The sequence below is a fragment of the Alligator mississippiensis genome, chromosome 13, assembly GCF_030867095.1.
Source record: "Alligator mississippiensis isolate rAllMis1 chromosome 13, rAllMis1, whole genome shotgun sequence".
Lineage (NCBI taxonomy): Eukaryota > Metazoa > Chordata > Crocodylia > Alligatoridae > Alligator > Alligator mississippiensis.
The window spans coordinates 12,965,347-12,982,288 of NC_081836.1; the positions used below are offsets into that span (position 1 = coordinate 12,965,347).

The 16,942-nt window shown below is 40.3% G+C and overlaps 1 protein-coding gene across 1 annotated transcript in view; it reads right to left on the minus strand.

The window, feature by feature from the left end:
* GNB1 (G protein subunit beta 1) overlaps positions 1-16,942 on the minus strand; it is a 92,806-nt gene that overhangs the window by 32,576 nt on the left and 43,288 nt on the right. Inside the window, exons 3-4 of the mRNA XM_014610405.3 lie at positions 5,523-5,630; positions 219-257 (exon numbers count right to left, since the gene is read on the minus strand). Of these exons, the coding sequence (XP_014465891.1) occupies positions 219-257; positions 5,523-5,579 (96 nt within the window). The 5' untranslated portion in view covers positions 5,580-5,630. The remainder of the gene's footprint in view (positions 1-218; positions 258-5,522; positions 5,631-16,942) is intronic.

The following is a 16,942-nucleotide window of genomic DNA, read 5'->3' on the forward strand; positions in this document are numbered from 1 at the left end:
AATGCCTGAGCAATTCTTCAGGTCAGAATGTTTTTGACACTACGGACTCCTATTTGAAATCTCTGGGTTTATCTTGTGAATTGGGTGTAGGGGTTTGTACACCTAACAGTGCTAATATTGTGCAGTACACCATAGCACCAATAAACGGAATTCATGGCACCTCAGGGTGCTACGACACCCTTGTTGAGAAAACACAAGCATTTTAAAAGAGTGCTTACCTGGGCCAAAGTGGCATCTGCGCATGCTTTTCTAGCATCCTGCAACAAAGAATTGGAGATTACACATCAGAGATAGCTGGACACTTGCTAGACTATTTATCCTGAAATTCTATTTGCAACATTACTCAAGACCTCAGAACAACAAGAATTTGGAACATCAGCTAGTCATTATGCCTCAAAAGAAAGTAAGTAGAAGATGAACCTACCACGCTAGACTTTGTTGCCAAAGTGCATGTCTAGTGCTTTCACTGAAAAGGGTAATTCCTGCACTTCCTCAACAAAGGTGAGAAGGAATAGTTAGTACCAAGTTTCAAAATAAAACTGACTGGGCTGGGCACTTTCATAGTTTCAAGATTTGAAAACATCTGAGCTGCAACTGAAAGCCAGCAACAAATCTGAGCCCTAATAAAACACAGGACACTCCATCTGAAATGTGGCCTTTTACATATTTATGCAAGCAGATAAAAAAGCATTCAACATATTCTAATGCACACTCTAGTTATACACTTCTATGGGATTTTCCAATTTGGTACTAAAATAATAGTATCTGCAATTTTTTAGTCCTCAAAATGAAGTTCTCTTAGCTCACAGCAAGTCATTTTGTTCAAAGTGTCTGTCATAATAAATTATCCTTGAAAACTTATTGCTGAAATTCTGTACATCTTAGAGGCAAGTCAAGACCTGGAAAGCAAGGTACTAGGAAGTTGAAATGAAAAATGGTGGCAATATACAGTATAGCTTTGTCTTTAAGGAAACAAAAACAAACTGTTCTACAGAGCTAAGAAATATTTCAGAATAAAACATCGTCAACTAAGGTAGCTGAAAAGCATAGCACTCTTAACCTGGCCAGTATATGTTAGCCAAGCTTCAATGTCTTTTCAGGTTCCACACCTCTTTTTTTTTTTTTTTTAATCTGCTTTAAAAAAACAAAGCAGGAAGTCTCCTTATTGCAGACCAATTTTTATTATGTTTAAACAAAAATAAAACGAATGAAGATGGAACAACATGATATTAGTTTCTTAAGCTAGTTATGTACACAAAAGACTGGATAATTTGTGAGCTGCTGCACAATAGTTATTTATACAGATAGACTTGGCTCAGAGAGACTCAGCAATTTTATTCATCTTGTGAAAGTTTACAATAGTTTGAGTTGGTCATTGAATGTAGTTCCAAGCACATCTAAAAGGAAATGGTGCTATTTAAAATGTTCATCAAATATCTAAAGAGGAAGTCAACAGCTCGTTAATTAGACATACAATATACAGAATGGGAATAGGTTTCATTCACCTTAAAGGGAAGAGGCAGCACCGAAGAGACTTTGATTAAAAGCAAATGCTGCAAATGCAAAATTTAGCTTACTAGTCACAAGCAGTCATTTCCTATATAGCTCTGATGCAATCGCACCTGGTCTAAAGCTTCCAATTCTGGATATTACCAAAAATATTAACAAATGGCAAACAAGAGACAAGGGTTTGATTTTTAAAAGGAAGAGATGACTGGAGCCAAGTATGTGCAATTAAGAAGGGAATGGAACATTACCCACAAAATGTAAATACCCAGCCGAGAAAAAAAAGCTGTGTGTGGTACAGGCATGACCAAGTTACAGAGCTTGTTTACGGGCTAAACATGAACGTTGCGACAGCATGGATTGCAGGACTGCCTCCCAAGGAAGTGTCTGAAGGCCCACTGCTTAAGATTTAAAACTACAAAGGGAAAAAAATCCCACCAGAGAAAAATATACTTTAGAGAGCTGCCCTACATTGCCCTAAGGAAATGAAATGGACTGGTCTCTTCTATCTCTGTTTTCTCTAACCATGAAACTACACCCATGCTATCTGGCAACAATCCAAACAAGTTCTTTATTCTGTCTGGACTTTGTTCAAAAGCACACACGTAATAAGACATGTTTAAGTTCTCAAAACAGGATTTAATCTTAAATATGTAACCACTACTCTGCTCTTACTCACTTGATGACAACATTAAACATAACTAAAAGCAACTAAGCTAATTCTTTCATACGAATAAATTTGTCTGTTTATGGTTGTGCTGGCATAAAGTCTGTACTATATTCATAGAAAACTTGCACATTTGCCTGGTATAGCATAATATACACTCTATTTGTACAGGAAACTTTTACCCATTATACTGTGAGATCTCTTTTAACATGCCCATTCCTTAATCAAACTCTGTTCGTGAAGAGAATGAGTTCTGTTGATCACAACAAGCAGTTACTTACCTGGAGTGACTTGGGCTCTCCAATATATTTTTGTCAAAAAATCCCACTGTTGGGTCATGAGCACAATAAGGCATTTTATACCTGTATGTTAGGCTACATATACACCCTGTGCCTGCTTGTGCTCTCAAGCAAGGGCATATAGAGTGAAGCAGAAAAAATCCTTTCTGATTCTTTCACAAAGTATGTGGTAGCTGAGGTCTCTGGAAAGCCAGGAGGTAGCCCAAGTTAATGTCCCACCTCTTTATAGCCCACCAGTTACTGCAAGATAAATAACCATTCTTATGAGCACGTCTGAATAAGACTCACTCTAGTTTAGCATGAAGCAGCTTCCCCTTAAAGTGATGGAAGTGAGGAATATCAGCAGCTGCCTAAAAGTGACTGCAGAGTTGCTTTTCCAGATCTGGCACCTGACCCATCAACTAAACCCAAAGCACAATGTTTGATAAAGGGTCAGAGGGTGGCTTCAAACTGCCATCTTACAGAGATGGTATTAACAGGTGCCTGAAGCAGAACCACGATACCACTTGCACTCCATTGTAGAGACCCTTGATGGCTAGTGAGAAAAGCATACCAGCCAACTGGTACTTACTGTCAATTTGAAGTGATTGGGACTCAACACCTTGAGCTAGCAGGGCACTCAGGAAACAATGAGGGTTAAAATGACTGACTATATGCAAGCTGAGATCCAGTGCACTAACTTATTCTTCAGAATCTTTTTAAGAGCTCTGGAAACATGCTGACTGGTGGGGATGGTATGCCACCATCTACAAGAGGGTGAAATCTTAGAGCCAAGAAAGTTCCTCCAGCTTTCTTTCAGTTTTTCAACACAGTTTTAGAAAGGCAAAAGACAGAGTAGATATGCACCTTATACACTAACTGAACCAGAATTAGTTAGGAACCTACTCAAATCATGACTGTGCAAATTTCATGGAAATTGCGAAACTGGGCAATCTCTAAAAATACAGTGGGGCGGGTGAGGCAGGACGGGAAGGGAAGTGACTTACTAAAAATAAAACGCTGGCTCCCCAGTGGGAACCAGCAGTCCTCCCACCGGTACGAAAGGGTGCAGCCTGGCACAGAAGGGGCTGCAGGCATGAAGGTGAGGAGGCAAGATGGCTTCCACCTCCACCCCTCGCTGCTGATTGGTTAGGACTGCCTGGTGTGCGACCCCACCCCTCTCCACTAATCAGTGGCAAGGGCTGCATGACGGACAGTCCTCAGCCAATCAGCGGCAAAGGGTGGGGCCATTGGGGCCCCCCAGCCTATCAGAGCCATTGGGGGCGGGGGGGAAGTCTCACCACAGTTAGCCCATGAAAATGACAGCTGGCCCTGTGATCTGCCCACAAAATTGGCTGGCTGCCTCCTTGAGTTGGGTAGACCCTTAATTATAGTCAGTTAGTCTATAAGGTGCATCTCTTCCATGCTTTCTGCTTGACTTCAGACTAATGCAGCTAACTATCCTTCTCTGCTAAGTTTTAAAAAGGTGAGCCTATAAGCTCTCTGGCAGTATATGACAGATGACTGAATCTCTTATGAAATGTACTAAAAATAAAGCAGTAATAAGTTGTGCATATACTGAGACATGGGCTCTAGGATCTCCTCTGCCAATTCCTTCAGTACCTTGGGTTCTTCAGGGAGTTCAATCAGGTACTGCTGACTTGACTTCACATTTTAAAAAGGACATGGAAAACTTAAGAATGGGTCCAGAGGTAGGCAATAAAAATGATCAAGGGTTTGCAAATAAAGCCACACGAAGTTGAAGGAAACGTCCGTCTTCAACTTGTGGAAAAGGTGCTTAGGAGGAGACATGATATCACTCTTCAAATCCTGAAGGGCTGCCATAAAGAAGGAAAATCCCTTCTCTCTCTTGCTGCAAGGCATGGACCAATGGCTTGCAGCAAAATAGGTTTAGATCAGAAATCCAGAAATCTTCACTGTTAAAACATTGAGGCAGTGGAACAGACTCCCTAGGGACATTGTAGACTCTCCACCATTGCTTTTTAAATCTTTCAACATACCATATTTATATGAATCCAAGACAACCTCCCAATAATTCTATTCTATACATGGACAATTTATAAAAGTGTTATTATAATTGTCCATGTAAAGAATCTAATTATTAGAGAGTCATCCTAAATTCATCCTCCACACCTACTGAAGCAGGGCAAGCAGTGGCAGGGGTGGGAGCAATCGGTGGGCAGACAGTACAGAAGGCAACAGCAGAGGAGGAAGCAAACAGGCAGTAGAGGGGCAGACAGTAGGGCAAGTATTGGAGGGACAGTAGGGGAGGCCCTAGCAATGGGGCTTGACTCCTGCCCCTTGTCCCCCTTCTCCCCTGCCACCTGTTCACCCTACCACTTGCCTCCCCCATGCCTGCCCTTCCCTCTACCACTACCTCCCCCACCCCTGCAGCCTCAGGTCCCCCTTCTCCCCACCCCCCTAAGCCTCTGCTTACCCCTTGCTCCAGCCCTACTCCAGCCTGAAGCCTAGAACATGTGTTTGCTACAGTCCCAGCCCTGTGGCAGTTCTGGCCCTGGCTCAAGCTGTTGCCCCTATTACTACAGGGCCAGGCTGGGGCCAGAGCAAGCATACATGCTTTGTGCCCCAGGCTGGTGCAAGTCAGAGCTGGAGTGGTTGAAAAGGGTGTGGGGGAGAGGGTAGGGCAACTGGAACTGCAGTAGCTACTCATCCTGCCCCCTTACCCCCCATACTGCCTCATATTTGAATCTAAGACAAGGGCTGTTTTCCACCCCTACCACCACCTAAGTTAAAATGGTGGGGGGGAAAGCTCATCTTGGATTCGAGTAAATGCGGTCATGTATACCATTTTGCATAGTTTATTTAACTCAAACTATGAAGACTCACTGGGAAGTGGAGCACCTGAAAACATCTTTCTATAGCCACCTGTGCTTACACTGACAGAGCATCAACTTCTGAAATGGAGTAATAAACTTTCAACTTAACTAACAAGACATGCATGTCCATGTCCCATCCTCTTCCTTAATGGACACGGACAGCAAACATACCACTGTGTAAATGGTTTAAATAGACCCAGGTTTAATACATACTCTGATTTGGTTTTTCAGTTGCTCAGCCTCCTGGCGTAATTGGTCAAGTTCACTCATTTTCCTGTGCTAAAGGTGTGCCTCACTGCCACCTCTGAGACGATCGGAAATCTGAAACAGATGCACAAAAGGTCCATGTAATTAAACACTTATTAATTTATTACATGAGATGGTCATTTCAACATATATGCAACTCCACCACATTTTTGTCAAGTAAAGAGTCTCAGCTGATCCCAGATCACAGTACCGCTCTCAAATCTGTTCATTAAAAGGAAGATCCCCCTAACACAACCCACTTGTTTCTTTCTGTTCACGATTATTAAAATAGAGTGAGGGTAGTCCCCCCCCACCTTCCAAGGTCCTATTTAATTTTTCCTAACATTAAACATTATCTCAACCGCAACTAATACAATCTCTCAAACTGGGCAAGTAATGCTGTTTTTTGGAGGGAATTTTGCTTGTTTGTTTTTTTTAGACTATAAACACCACCACTGTAAACTCTGATGCACAAAACTAACTTCAGGATGGGGAAGTCAAATCCACAGAAGATTTTGGGGTCAAAGAAAGATTCATCTAGTATTTATGGCCTGGTGTGACATACTAAGAAAACACTTCAGGTAGAACTATGATCTTCTGTTTCCTGAAGTTTAGTGATTATGAGGAACAATGTTTAGATATCTGAGTAAAAGCAAATTGTTCAGGCACCTATGGGATAGAGGAAACAGAGGGAAGAAGGCCCCGAATTTATTTATAATAGGTGCTTTTAGTTTTCACTTGGTAGCTATTCAAGCTGTACTGAAACAGGAATTTATAGACTTGTGTGCAATTTCTGTTACTAAACATTTACTTATCCTGGGATTTAAATAAAAGATAAATTGAAATTCACAGATGGTAGATTAATATTTAATCTACTTCAGTTTATGCAGTTACACATATACTCATGCTTGTCTCACAGTTCCAGTGTCATACTTTTAGAAAGTCCTACTTCTATTTAAGTACTATCTACTGAAGAAAACTGAACAAGCAAGTTCAATTTAGTACACTTAGCTATGTGGAGAGATTATTCAAACATGACCCATGTTACAAAAAAGTCACCCAAAACCTATAAATGTATCATATCAAACCTTCTTTATAAAAAAGTTTCAGTTGAATTATTTTCTTGTTGAGAACGGTCAAGGAAAAAAATTAGTTCTCAGGAAACAAATGAAAACATTTTTTAATCTGTCTAATCCAATACTTGTCCACACTAGTGCTGTGGACTGTTTGATAATATTGATGTTATGTACTAGATGTCCATGTTTTATGATATCTTATGCAAATTTTAACTGCACTGAAATCAATGGCTGCTCTGTCATCTAAACCTTGTAGCTATTCTTGCCTCTTTCAGCAATCATACTTCATCTCTGAACTTTGAAAACATACAGCTTGTTTTTCATGGTTAAAATGACAGGATTTAGAATTTGCAGTAATATTCAGAAACAAAAAGCAACTGCAAAAAATTTTTGTTGGCCCAGCAGTAAAGTCCTCAAACATACCACGCTGTTCAACTAGCAGCAGCATAGCCAACCACATCCACGCAACTCTGGGAGTGGGCTAATTTGCACTGTCACTCACTAGTGACTAATCAAGTCATCTCAATGTCACACAGACAGGCTACCGTGCTTCCAAAGAAAGATTTGTGCATGCAAAGCAAGGCAGCATCTGACAACAGTGCCAGACAGTACATTTGCAGTCTAGATGTGACCTCTGTTTCTTACAACCCCCGTTCCAAAAAAGCCAAAGCAAACCACACCCTGTCAATTGTTTTAGAACAGCAATGAGTGGGCTGTCTGCAATTGGAAAAGGACCCAAAGTCTCACTTACACTTCCTGTCATGGAATTAAACCATTTTACCCTGCCCATAATGTTCAACAGTTAACATCAGGGTAGAGGAAAAAGAGATTCAGGCATTGGTAGGTAAACAAGGGCAGAAACTTGCAGCACAGTAGTTACTCAGCAGTACCTGCCAATGCACACCCTATTACCCCACAGTAAACTAAGGAGGGCTTCATTACAGCAGGTTAGCTTTCATTTAAAGCCAAGGAACAATGCGAGTGTAGGCAGTACGCCCCCTCCCCCTGTACTTGACACACTACAAATCTCTAACCTTGTCTGCCTTGTGTTAACTCATTTGTTTGTCTGTGCCCATAGAGGACCTGTTGATGATAGCCATTTTCTGCAATGGCTAATTTTCCCGATTTCATTTTTCTAAATCCAAGATGACCTTGAATTCAAGACACCCCCCCCCCAAAATATTTTGATTCTATACATGAAAATTGTGCCATGTAGAGAATTAAATTATGGGAGGGTCATCTTAAACTCATGTCCCTGCCTCCCCCCCCCCCCATTGCTACAGCAGAGAAAGCAGTGGCAGGTGGGGGGGGAGGGGGGGAGGAAAGGGGTGACGACAAGCAGCTTGACCCCACCCCCAACATCTCTTCCCCGTGTTCTGGTCCGGCTCCGGCTCTGCTCCAACCTGGAATATAGAACAAATTTTCTGTGGCCCCAGCCTGGTAAGGGCAGAGGTGGAGGGCAGCAGGCAGCAGCTGCAGCTCCAGCACCAATTCCATGTCAGAGCCAGAGCAGCAACCTGTGCCCCCACAACTTCATACTTGATTCCAAAAAAAGTGGCTCCCTCCCTGACCATTTAACTAGGGGAAAAAAACCTTGTCTTGTAACTGGGTAAATATGGTAGCTCCCACATTACTAACTAACATAAATCCTTCTAACTGAGGCATTCTGTAGCCAACTAAAGAAGTCTTTACCGACAAAGGAAAACTGGATGGCAACCTTTAGAAGCCGTGGCTAGAAGAACCTAGCCCCAATACAGTGCCACTGAAGCCACCTGCCCTGCACATCAGCAGCAGGGCCAGGTGCTGCTGCCACTTCTTCCAGTATCCCCCTCTCCCCACCCCCCACCTCAGGGCGTGAGCTTCCAGACAGCAGGGAACTGAGTCGGGAATAGGCAGCTGGAAGCCCGCTACTGCCTGCCACTTTTTCCCCCCCCCCCACTCTCCCACCCCCCAGCTCCATGGGCATGGCTGAAAGCTGAGCCCATACTGCAGCCAGATGGGTGTAAGGGGGAGAAAGCATGGGGTAGGGGGAAGCAGTGGCACTGCAGATGCAGCTCTCAGCCGTCTATCCCTAGCGCAGCTCCTTACTGCCCAGTTCCAGCATGGCAAAACCCTCTGGCTCTGTGGGCCAGGTGTGGTGGTTCCACAGGCCATATGTTGCCAACACCTTATCTAAAACAACTCACTAAGACCATGAACTACCCCCAGGCTTTTTAGAAAAGTTCTGTCACCATTTTCTATTTGTACTGTATTTTGAAGTCATAACTATACCCAAACTGAATTGTTTAACCCATGGCACAAGGCACTAAGTAAATTGTTGAGGATGGAGAAGCTATTCTAATGAAATTTAGATTTAACTAAGGGAGCCTGGGTACACAGCTTTGTTAGATTTAAAGCTAACACAAGGGTGGAACGTGTGCTCTATTTTATAGGCCGGTAAAGCAGCCACACTTCTGGTAGCATTCAAATCAATTGTAAATGACATTATTAAAGGGCTAAAATCTTGAACTAGAGCACTTAAGACATTACATAAAGAGACAATGTTCTCAAAGTGATATTTATTACTCATAGCAAATCTCTTTTTAGAGAAATGTTATATTTACTGTCATTTGTTTCCCCCAGAAGTCCTACTGATGGGATATAAGAAAAATCTAAAGTCTGGCAGGTGCCTTTGAAAATGTATTTATATACGCCACTAAGTAACATGAATGCTTTGCTAGCAGTTTCACATATTATTCTATTTGGTTTTAATCAGATTATTTATCTTTGCAAGCATGAGGATTTTTTTTTAATGCTCTTAGAGAGTCCTTCCCAGGAGAAAAGATGAGGAGAGTTGCAAAGTTCTTTTGCCAAACACAATAATGGAGAAGATACTGTTAAGGCAATTCAACACAGAGGTTCAATGCTTCTAGTAAAGAAGTGAAAGTAGATGGCCTTTAAAAAGAAAACAGCAATGCTCTCTCAGTAGTGCCATTCTAGACCTAGGTAGCTTTCCCAAAACCTGCTATCACAGTCATAAATATTGCAAAGTATCTCAGAACTTTAAATACAGATTGTATTAGACTCTATAACAAAAAAAAATCCTGATACAAATGTATCATTCTACTCAGCTGCCCCACATATTTACAGTAGGAATTTTAGTTAGTTCCTACCAAAAAACCCCCCAAGTAGTACCGTTTTAAAGCTCTTTGCTGTGCTCATATGGAACTAGTTCTCTGCCCTTCATCTCTTTATGTTTCAAGGTCATCTTTAAGTCCTTTTAAGACTGTTGGTTCAGCTTAATTACTCATTCAAATCCAGTTAAGACAAAGCCTGTTGAGCACTTTATACTGTCCCACTATCTTTCTGACCCATGTTCATCCTTCTGTTTGGTTTGGTTTGGCTATGCTTTCATTTCATAATATTGTTCCACTCTAGGTTCTATAGGAGGGACTCATCTGCAGAACCACTCCCAATCTTAAAAACAGAACAATCACTGCCATTTTGTCTGTTCAGCTCAGTTCTCTCTGCTTCAAGCTGTTTGCAATAAGTCTTCAGCATGAAAACAACTTCAGTGTGACCCACACACTAAACAGCATTTTTAAGCACACGCTGCAACAAATCTGCCATTTTTATCTTCTTCGATATATCAACTAAAATTGCTATTATTAAATATCAATGTTACTAGCCCTACCTTCTTTGGACAGGCATAAAGACACACCAACCTCAACATATAGGCAGAAGTCCCTTCATCAAGGTGGTGCCTTCTGCAGCTTTATCTTTAAAAGGCCTGAACAGGCTAATACAGTAGCAGCTGGAGGACTAGCTGCAAACATGTCTTGCTAAGGTACATGTGTTATAACATGGTGGCAAACCTGTGCTCATGCCAGAATTAAAGCTACAAAGAAAGATTTTTCTTCCCCCTTCTTTTAAATGTCTTCTACACTGTGAGGGTGAGAACACAGAACGAGACAGACAAAAATGGATCCCAGAAACAGAGTAATGTTGAGGTCCACCTAACAGTTGAGCCGGGAAACACCTTTCTGGGCAACCTACAGCAATTGAGCAGCTTATAAAATATATCAGATGAGTTCCCTCAATTCTTATTTAATACTGGTCATTACGATGTACCCGGAAAGATACAGATGCAGAAGCTAGCTGGATTAGCACCATACTACAAACGTCTTGTGACCACTAAAAATATCAATGAAACAGTATGACGTGATTAAATTTTTCTAACATAAAACGACAGCTACTTTTTGTAACGTCGTAATGACTGTACATATATATGCACACTAAAAGGGTGCACATGTATTTAATCCCTAAAGAAAGACCTTCATAAAAATGCTTCCCATGCTAGTGTTCAAGGAAATATACTCCTTCAACTAACAATCATTTGCCAATTTCACCAGGAAGCTCTCTCAGTCTCCACTACTATAATGGAAAACAGTACTATAGCAGAAGACACTACCTCAGGCTTTGATTTAACTGTCTTTAGACATTCATGTACCAATTATATTGCATATGTCAGAGTTGAAGTTTTACACTGTAGAGTGGTCATGGGGAATATGTGCACACCTGTCATATTTTGTAAAAACATGCAAGTTTACAGACGGAATCTGTCACTAAAAGTCAATGGGATTAAGGGATGTTAAAGGCATACAGACATACAGATACACTAAATGGAATATTTCTCACTTTAAGAATTGGTATATGTGGCCAGTCCCTTTGTTAATAAACTAAACTAAACTAAACAACATAATGTGGTTCAATGTATTCTCTTAATTAGAATTTCCTTGACTATAGCTATTACATGGCACGGGGTGGTGTGGAAAAGAGGAAACAGACCCGTTCACCACTCTAAATTATGCATGCATAGTAACACCACACAAAATGCAGAAAGCAGATCTCTGAGACAATCTGGTGAAGTATATGACACTTGGCTCTGCTACAAGGACCCAAGTTCCACTCCCAGGTCTCCTCTTCCACACCAAAAATTCAACTGTCTTGTAATTCTACTCCTCCTCAAACTCTACTCCTCCTTAGTTCTCTGTCCTCATTTCCTTAGGTCCTGAAGTGCACCCAGGCTGGGCTGCTTTCTCCCTCCAGCCTCCCTCAAAACATTTTCAAGCTCCACAAGCACTGAGTCAAGAGCCCAGGGGTAGGTCCAACTCCAGTACTTTTCCACTGTGTAGTTAAGTTACCTGGACATTCGTGTAAAACACAACCTTCCTTATCTGCAGGACATCTAAGCTCATAAGTGCCTTACGTGTGCACTTTGTGACCTTAACAAAACCTGTCGAATAAGAGTACTGCTCCCTTGAATACTGCATCCAGACTTCTAACCAGTGCCTGACAATGCAGTTATACTTCACCTTTGTAACCAAAGACCTTCAAGTGCTTTACAAATACTACATAAGCTGTTGCATGCTCAGGAAAAATATTTTCTCAATTTCAGAGACAGATAGACTGAGACAAGAGATGTAGGCAACTTGTCACTGATATTTATCAAGTGAGTGCCAGAATCAAGATAGTATCCAGAAGTTCCAATTTCAAGGCTTTTGTTTCTAGGCACACAGCTTCATTTAAACACATTTTTGTTCCAGGACAGTCTTCAACTAGAATGGTCATGAACTTGAGTGACTGAAGCCTTTTGCATCACACAGGATGCTGTTTTAACAAGATTATATTACAAGAGTGAATTAAAACACATTTCAGAGTTAAGTTAGCCAGTACACGTTACAAACTATTCCAAATTCTCAACTGAATTCCTAGCACAATACCAACAGAAACTGTTTAAGCCAGATTTCCCATTTCCTTTGTAAGTGTTTTTTGTTTAAATATTAACAGGAAGTTTAACTCCTGCCAACATGGCTGAGAACTCCCTGACTAACACTCAGGAAATGAAAAACATAACCAAGCCAAAGGTATCAGAATACAGAGGTTCTTAGAAGCAGACAATTAAAGATTTATGGGTGAGCTGCGCAATTATATTTGTGACTTTTCCTCCATTCGTTAATATTAAAGTCTTCCAAAATAACATTTATGCTAACAATACAAGACCCAAGAAGAGGGGACAGAGAGAATGGATCCATACCTGCGCTGACTTGAATCCAATACCACAAAATCCTTTTTTGCGGTTCTATATGAAAGCAAGTTTTTTCTGCCTACAAAAGCAAGATTGTTTTGTTTCAGAGAGAGGAAGCCAAAACTGTATGATTACTGAACTGGAAAGGGGAAAAATGTTTTGTTCCTTTTAGTATCCTAGCTCCCCACGAGGTATTCCAACACAAATGGTAAATCAAGGAAACTGGATTGTATGTCTACATTTCTGTCAGTGCAGAAGTATCAAACCAAGCTTGAACCTAGCTAACTCAATCACTGGTCAAGATCTAGACAGAGCAGCTCTGAACCCAATGCAAGCTAATTTATCTTCCTTCTCAACATACCTTGAAATGTACCGAGCTAGCTATATGTACAATTATGCTTCTAAGTACAAGCTATTGCCTTGATATGAAGAAGGATATCATTTTACTTCAGTTTCTGGGATTATTGGGAAAAAGCGTTTCTGAATAAAAATCAAACTCTACTCACACAAACAGTCATAAACTCAAATTCTGCTTTCTAAATTATCACCTTTCAAGTAAAACAAACAGTTATTATCCAAATCTCACACTTACCTCACTTTCCCTTGAATGTGCTACTGTGTCCTCAGAGGCAGACTTCTCAAGAATAAACGCACTTACTTCACTGAGCTCACTCAAGACCTCTCTCCATAGGCTGAACTGATTAATTAAGTCATTTTGCTTTGAGTCTAAATCCCCCTAATCTTGTTGACAAGTATACCTTGTAGTTAATTCTCTTTTTGCAAGAGACATTAGGATGCATACTTGACAAGGTAGTTCATTATTCCTTGCAGCTTCAGATGACCCAACCCTCTAATTTCATCTCTTGGTTCAGTTATTTGAACTACATGTTTGCAAAGCAACTGTTTCCCCTTTTTCTAGAAATACTAGATTATACATCATATTGATAACTCATTACTGTAATACAAGTTTTCACTAATCACGAAGTCATACTTCAGTACTCTATCCAATGTATAGATGAATTTTTAAAATACTAAGAAAGTGTAAAAAAAACAAATTTATGTATTGAAATGTTTCAAATTGTTGTTATATACCTATAACCAGGACATCTGAATATTAAAATCCTCAACTACAAACTGCTTTAAGTAAATTTCACAAAGCTCTTACAAAAAGTACGGATATTGTGAATGGGAAGATGATAAAGAAGGTCATAGACTAGTTGAAAGATTCTGCCTTAAAGCTCACATTTGCAATTAACAGGGATGCACAGTAATTAACTGTGAGATGGGCTTCAAATCCAATCATACTATCACTACAATTTTAAGTTAATTCCCCAAGTCTATATTATTTATCCAATTATGTTTGAGTTATTGAAGTGTATCATGCCTGCATTTGCTGCAAGAATAGCTCATTAATTCTATTAGTTTAATCTAATAGGTAGGATGATGTTTACCTATAGTTTTGAGCTGCAAAAAATTCTGGCAGGTATATTTTAAAATTCTATATCATTCTTTGATCTGCTTTCCACAAGTCATAATATCCTCTTCAAAGTGCGATTCTTCTCTAAATTTTGTCCATTTGAGATCTGGGTAATAACTGGTAGTGCAGCAAAATTTATTACAACTTGCTTATTCAATTTCAGTTCTTCCTTTTACAAAAAAAGCTGAGATTACCCCCTCCCCTCCTAAATAGCCAACCTTTGTAAACCCAATCTAGGTTCTGAAATTCAAACTTCTTTTCTTCGCTTCGCAACCAGGCTTATCAATTCCAGATTTCTAAACTTCACTGGAAATGACAAAATGATAGTGTCTCTAGCTTCTGTGCTAGAGTTCTTTGTTATTAGTAATGACATATGAGAAGTAAAGTAACCCAATGAGGCTGCACGTTTTTGGTGGTGACCATGAAAAATGTAGAAGATTAATAATTAGTGTCTGCCAACCTATTAAAAACTGTAAGCTAGATATAACAACTAGACAAGGTGGGTTACGCTTCAGACTAAAGAAGCAGATTTTACATCTTTACGGTTTCTTTTAAATATATTTGTATATTTTTGAGTATGAAAAAAAATGTTTCAAATCCTCTGTAGGATTTTAGCTGGCTACCACAAATACTTAATTTTTTAAACAAATTGTTTCACTCACAATTCAGTCCATATTGTACCTACCTGACCAAGGGAAGCTGTCCTGTCTCAGATCATCTGATTAGTGAAAGCTGCTCTAATTTATCATATGCTATAAATCCTATTAGAAACACTGACAGTAACTTGAACACTTTCACAACAACACGGTCTACATGCAGAAATACTATTGTTATGCATATGCCATTGTTTAAAACAAAATTCTGAGCTTTCTACAGATGCTGTACTTTTACTGGTATTTCCTCAGTTAACAGAAGTTTTAGCCTGTTCTCATATGAATATCATCTAATTAGGTTACCTCTCCATCTAAATCCATTTACCTACTGTTCTAAGTAATACTTAAGAAACTATAAGGATAAAGGAATAACTCTTTTGTTCCTATGATGCTGTTTTCCAGACAACCAATTCTCTCTCTCTCTTGTTGATGGTGCTTCCCCTTCACTGCCTTTTTTTGCAAGGTGGCATGTACCAGAAGTAGCAGCAGTAAAGCTAGAAATGGAAAGGCAGCAAGGACAGACAGAAGGGATAGGAGAGCAAGGGGCAGCTTGTGCAATTTTGCCGGTGGGATGTTAAGATCTGCCCAGAAAACATTCTAAACAGGAGGAAACAGACAGCATATAAAACATTCCTTTACAGCAGGGGTTGACAGCTTATGGCACATGGACCAGATCTGTCCCATGGAGCCAGGGGACTTCAGCAGTGCTCTGGGGGAGGCGGAGGCTGGACTGGCTGACTGAAGCAGCAGTGGCAGCAGCAGGTCCTAGCACCATCCTGCCTCAGACCCAAGCCGCCCCATAGGCTCAATCACAGAACAATTCTCAACCCAACTTTTGTTTTATGATAATATCTAGTTTATTTTTAAATAAAACTACAACCATCACCCTGAGAGCACCCAAGCTAAAACAAAGCAAGATTCTTTCTTCAACAAGTGAGAAAAGGGTCAGGATGATGCTTACATCTAGTAAAATAGCACGTCTTAAAATACACAATTAATTGGCTTATGGGTTTGTTTGTTTTTTTTAAGGGAGATTCAACTTTCTAAGTTTGGGAAACAGATCTGGGGAATGTGTCCCCCATACTTCTATGAAAGACCCTATAAGTCCTTGCTTATTTAAGCTCATTTCACCCTCAAGTCCTGACATTATTTTTTTTTTTACTCAAAATTAGGCAGGAGTTGCCATTACCAGCAGTCACTGGAATAAATAGGAAGTGAAGAACCTACCTTTGGCTGTCTACCTGCCAGCAGGATAAACAACTATGACCAAATCTGTTTTCTGCTGCAGCAATGAAGAACACCAGCTGCAGATCAATAGAGCTAGCTGAAGCTTCAATTTTAACCACCTACAATACCTCTGCAGTAGTTTGTCAGGCCAGCAAGCATTAAGGAGGCATAATTGAAGCAGTGGTATAATGAAATGCAGTCTTAACTCTACACAACTGGGCATGAGGTAGCTAACTTATTCCACTCTGGGCTCCACCAGTTGCATCAACTTTGCTGGCTCGTTGGTCAGCTTCTCATGTAACCACTGTCATGGCTTTGTGGGAAAGGAATAGGCCCCTGGCACTGTTCTGCAAATCCAGTGATGTCTTCACTAGTCTCTCTTCACGATTCCCCTGAGCCATGATACATAAATCAGCCAATTAATGATGGCTTGAAGGAGAGACAGTTAATACTCCATCCAACACTATTAAAATTTAAACGCATTTGACTGCAGCCCCCTTTCATTTAACTGGGTTTAGAGTGCTACTGTATCAGTTATTAATTTATAAATGAAAAAGCAGCTTGTCATTTTAAATAGAAATCCTTACAAGAATTAGGCTCAACCTTTAAAATGCCAGCCATTCATAAAATCTTCAACCTTCTGTACAAAAATAATATTCACAAAATCCCTGTGAGGTAAAACAGTGGTTATTCCCATTTTGCAGACAGAAGAATTGAAGCAGAGAGATTAACCTCCCCAACCAACAGAGAATGTCAAAGCCAGGAGTCAGAACACACAAGTATTCTACTTTTCAGACAAAATTCTCAGAGCAAACTGCACTGCCTCAAGTTATTCGTACAGCAAAGAAAAACTAGGGCTTGTTTTTCAGAGGTTATAAATCCCAACA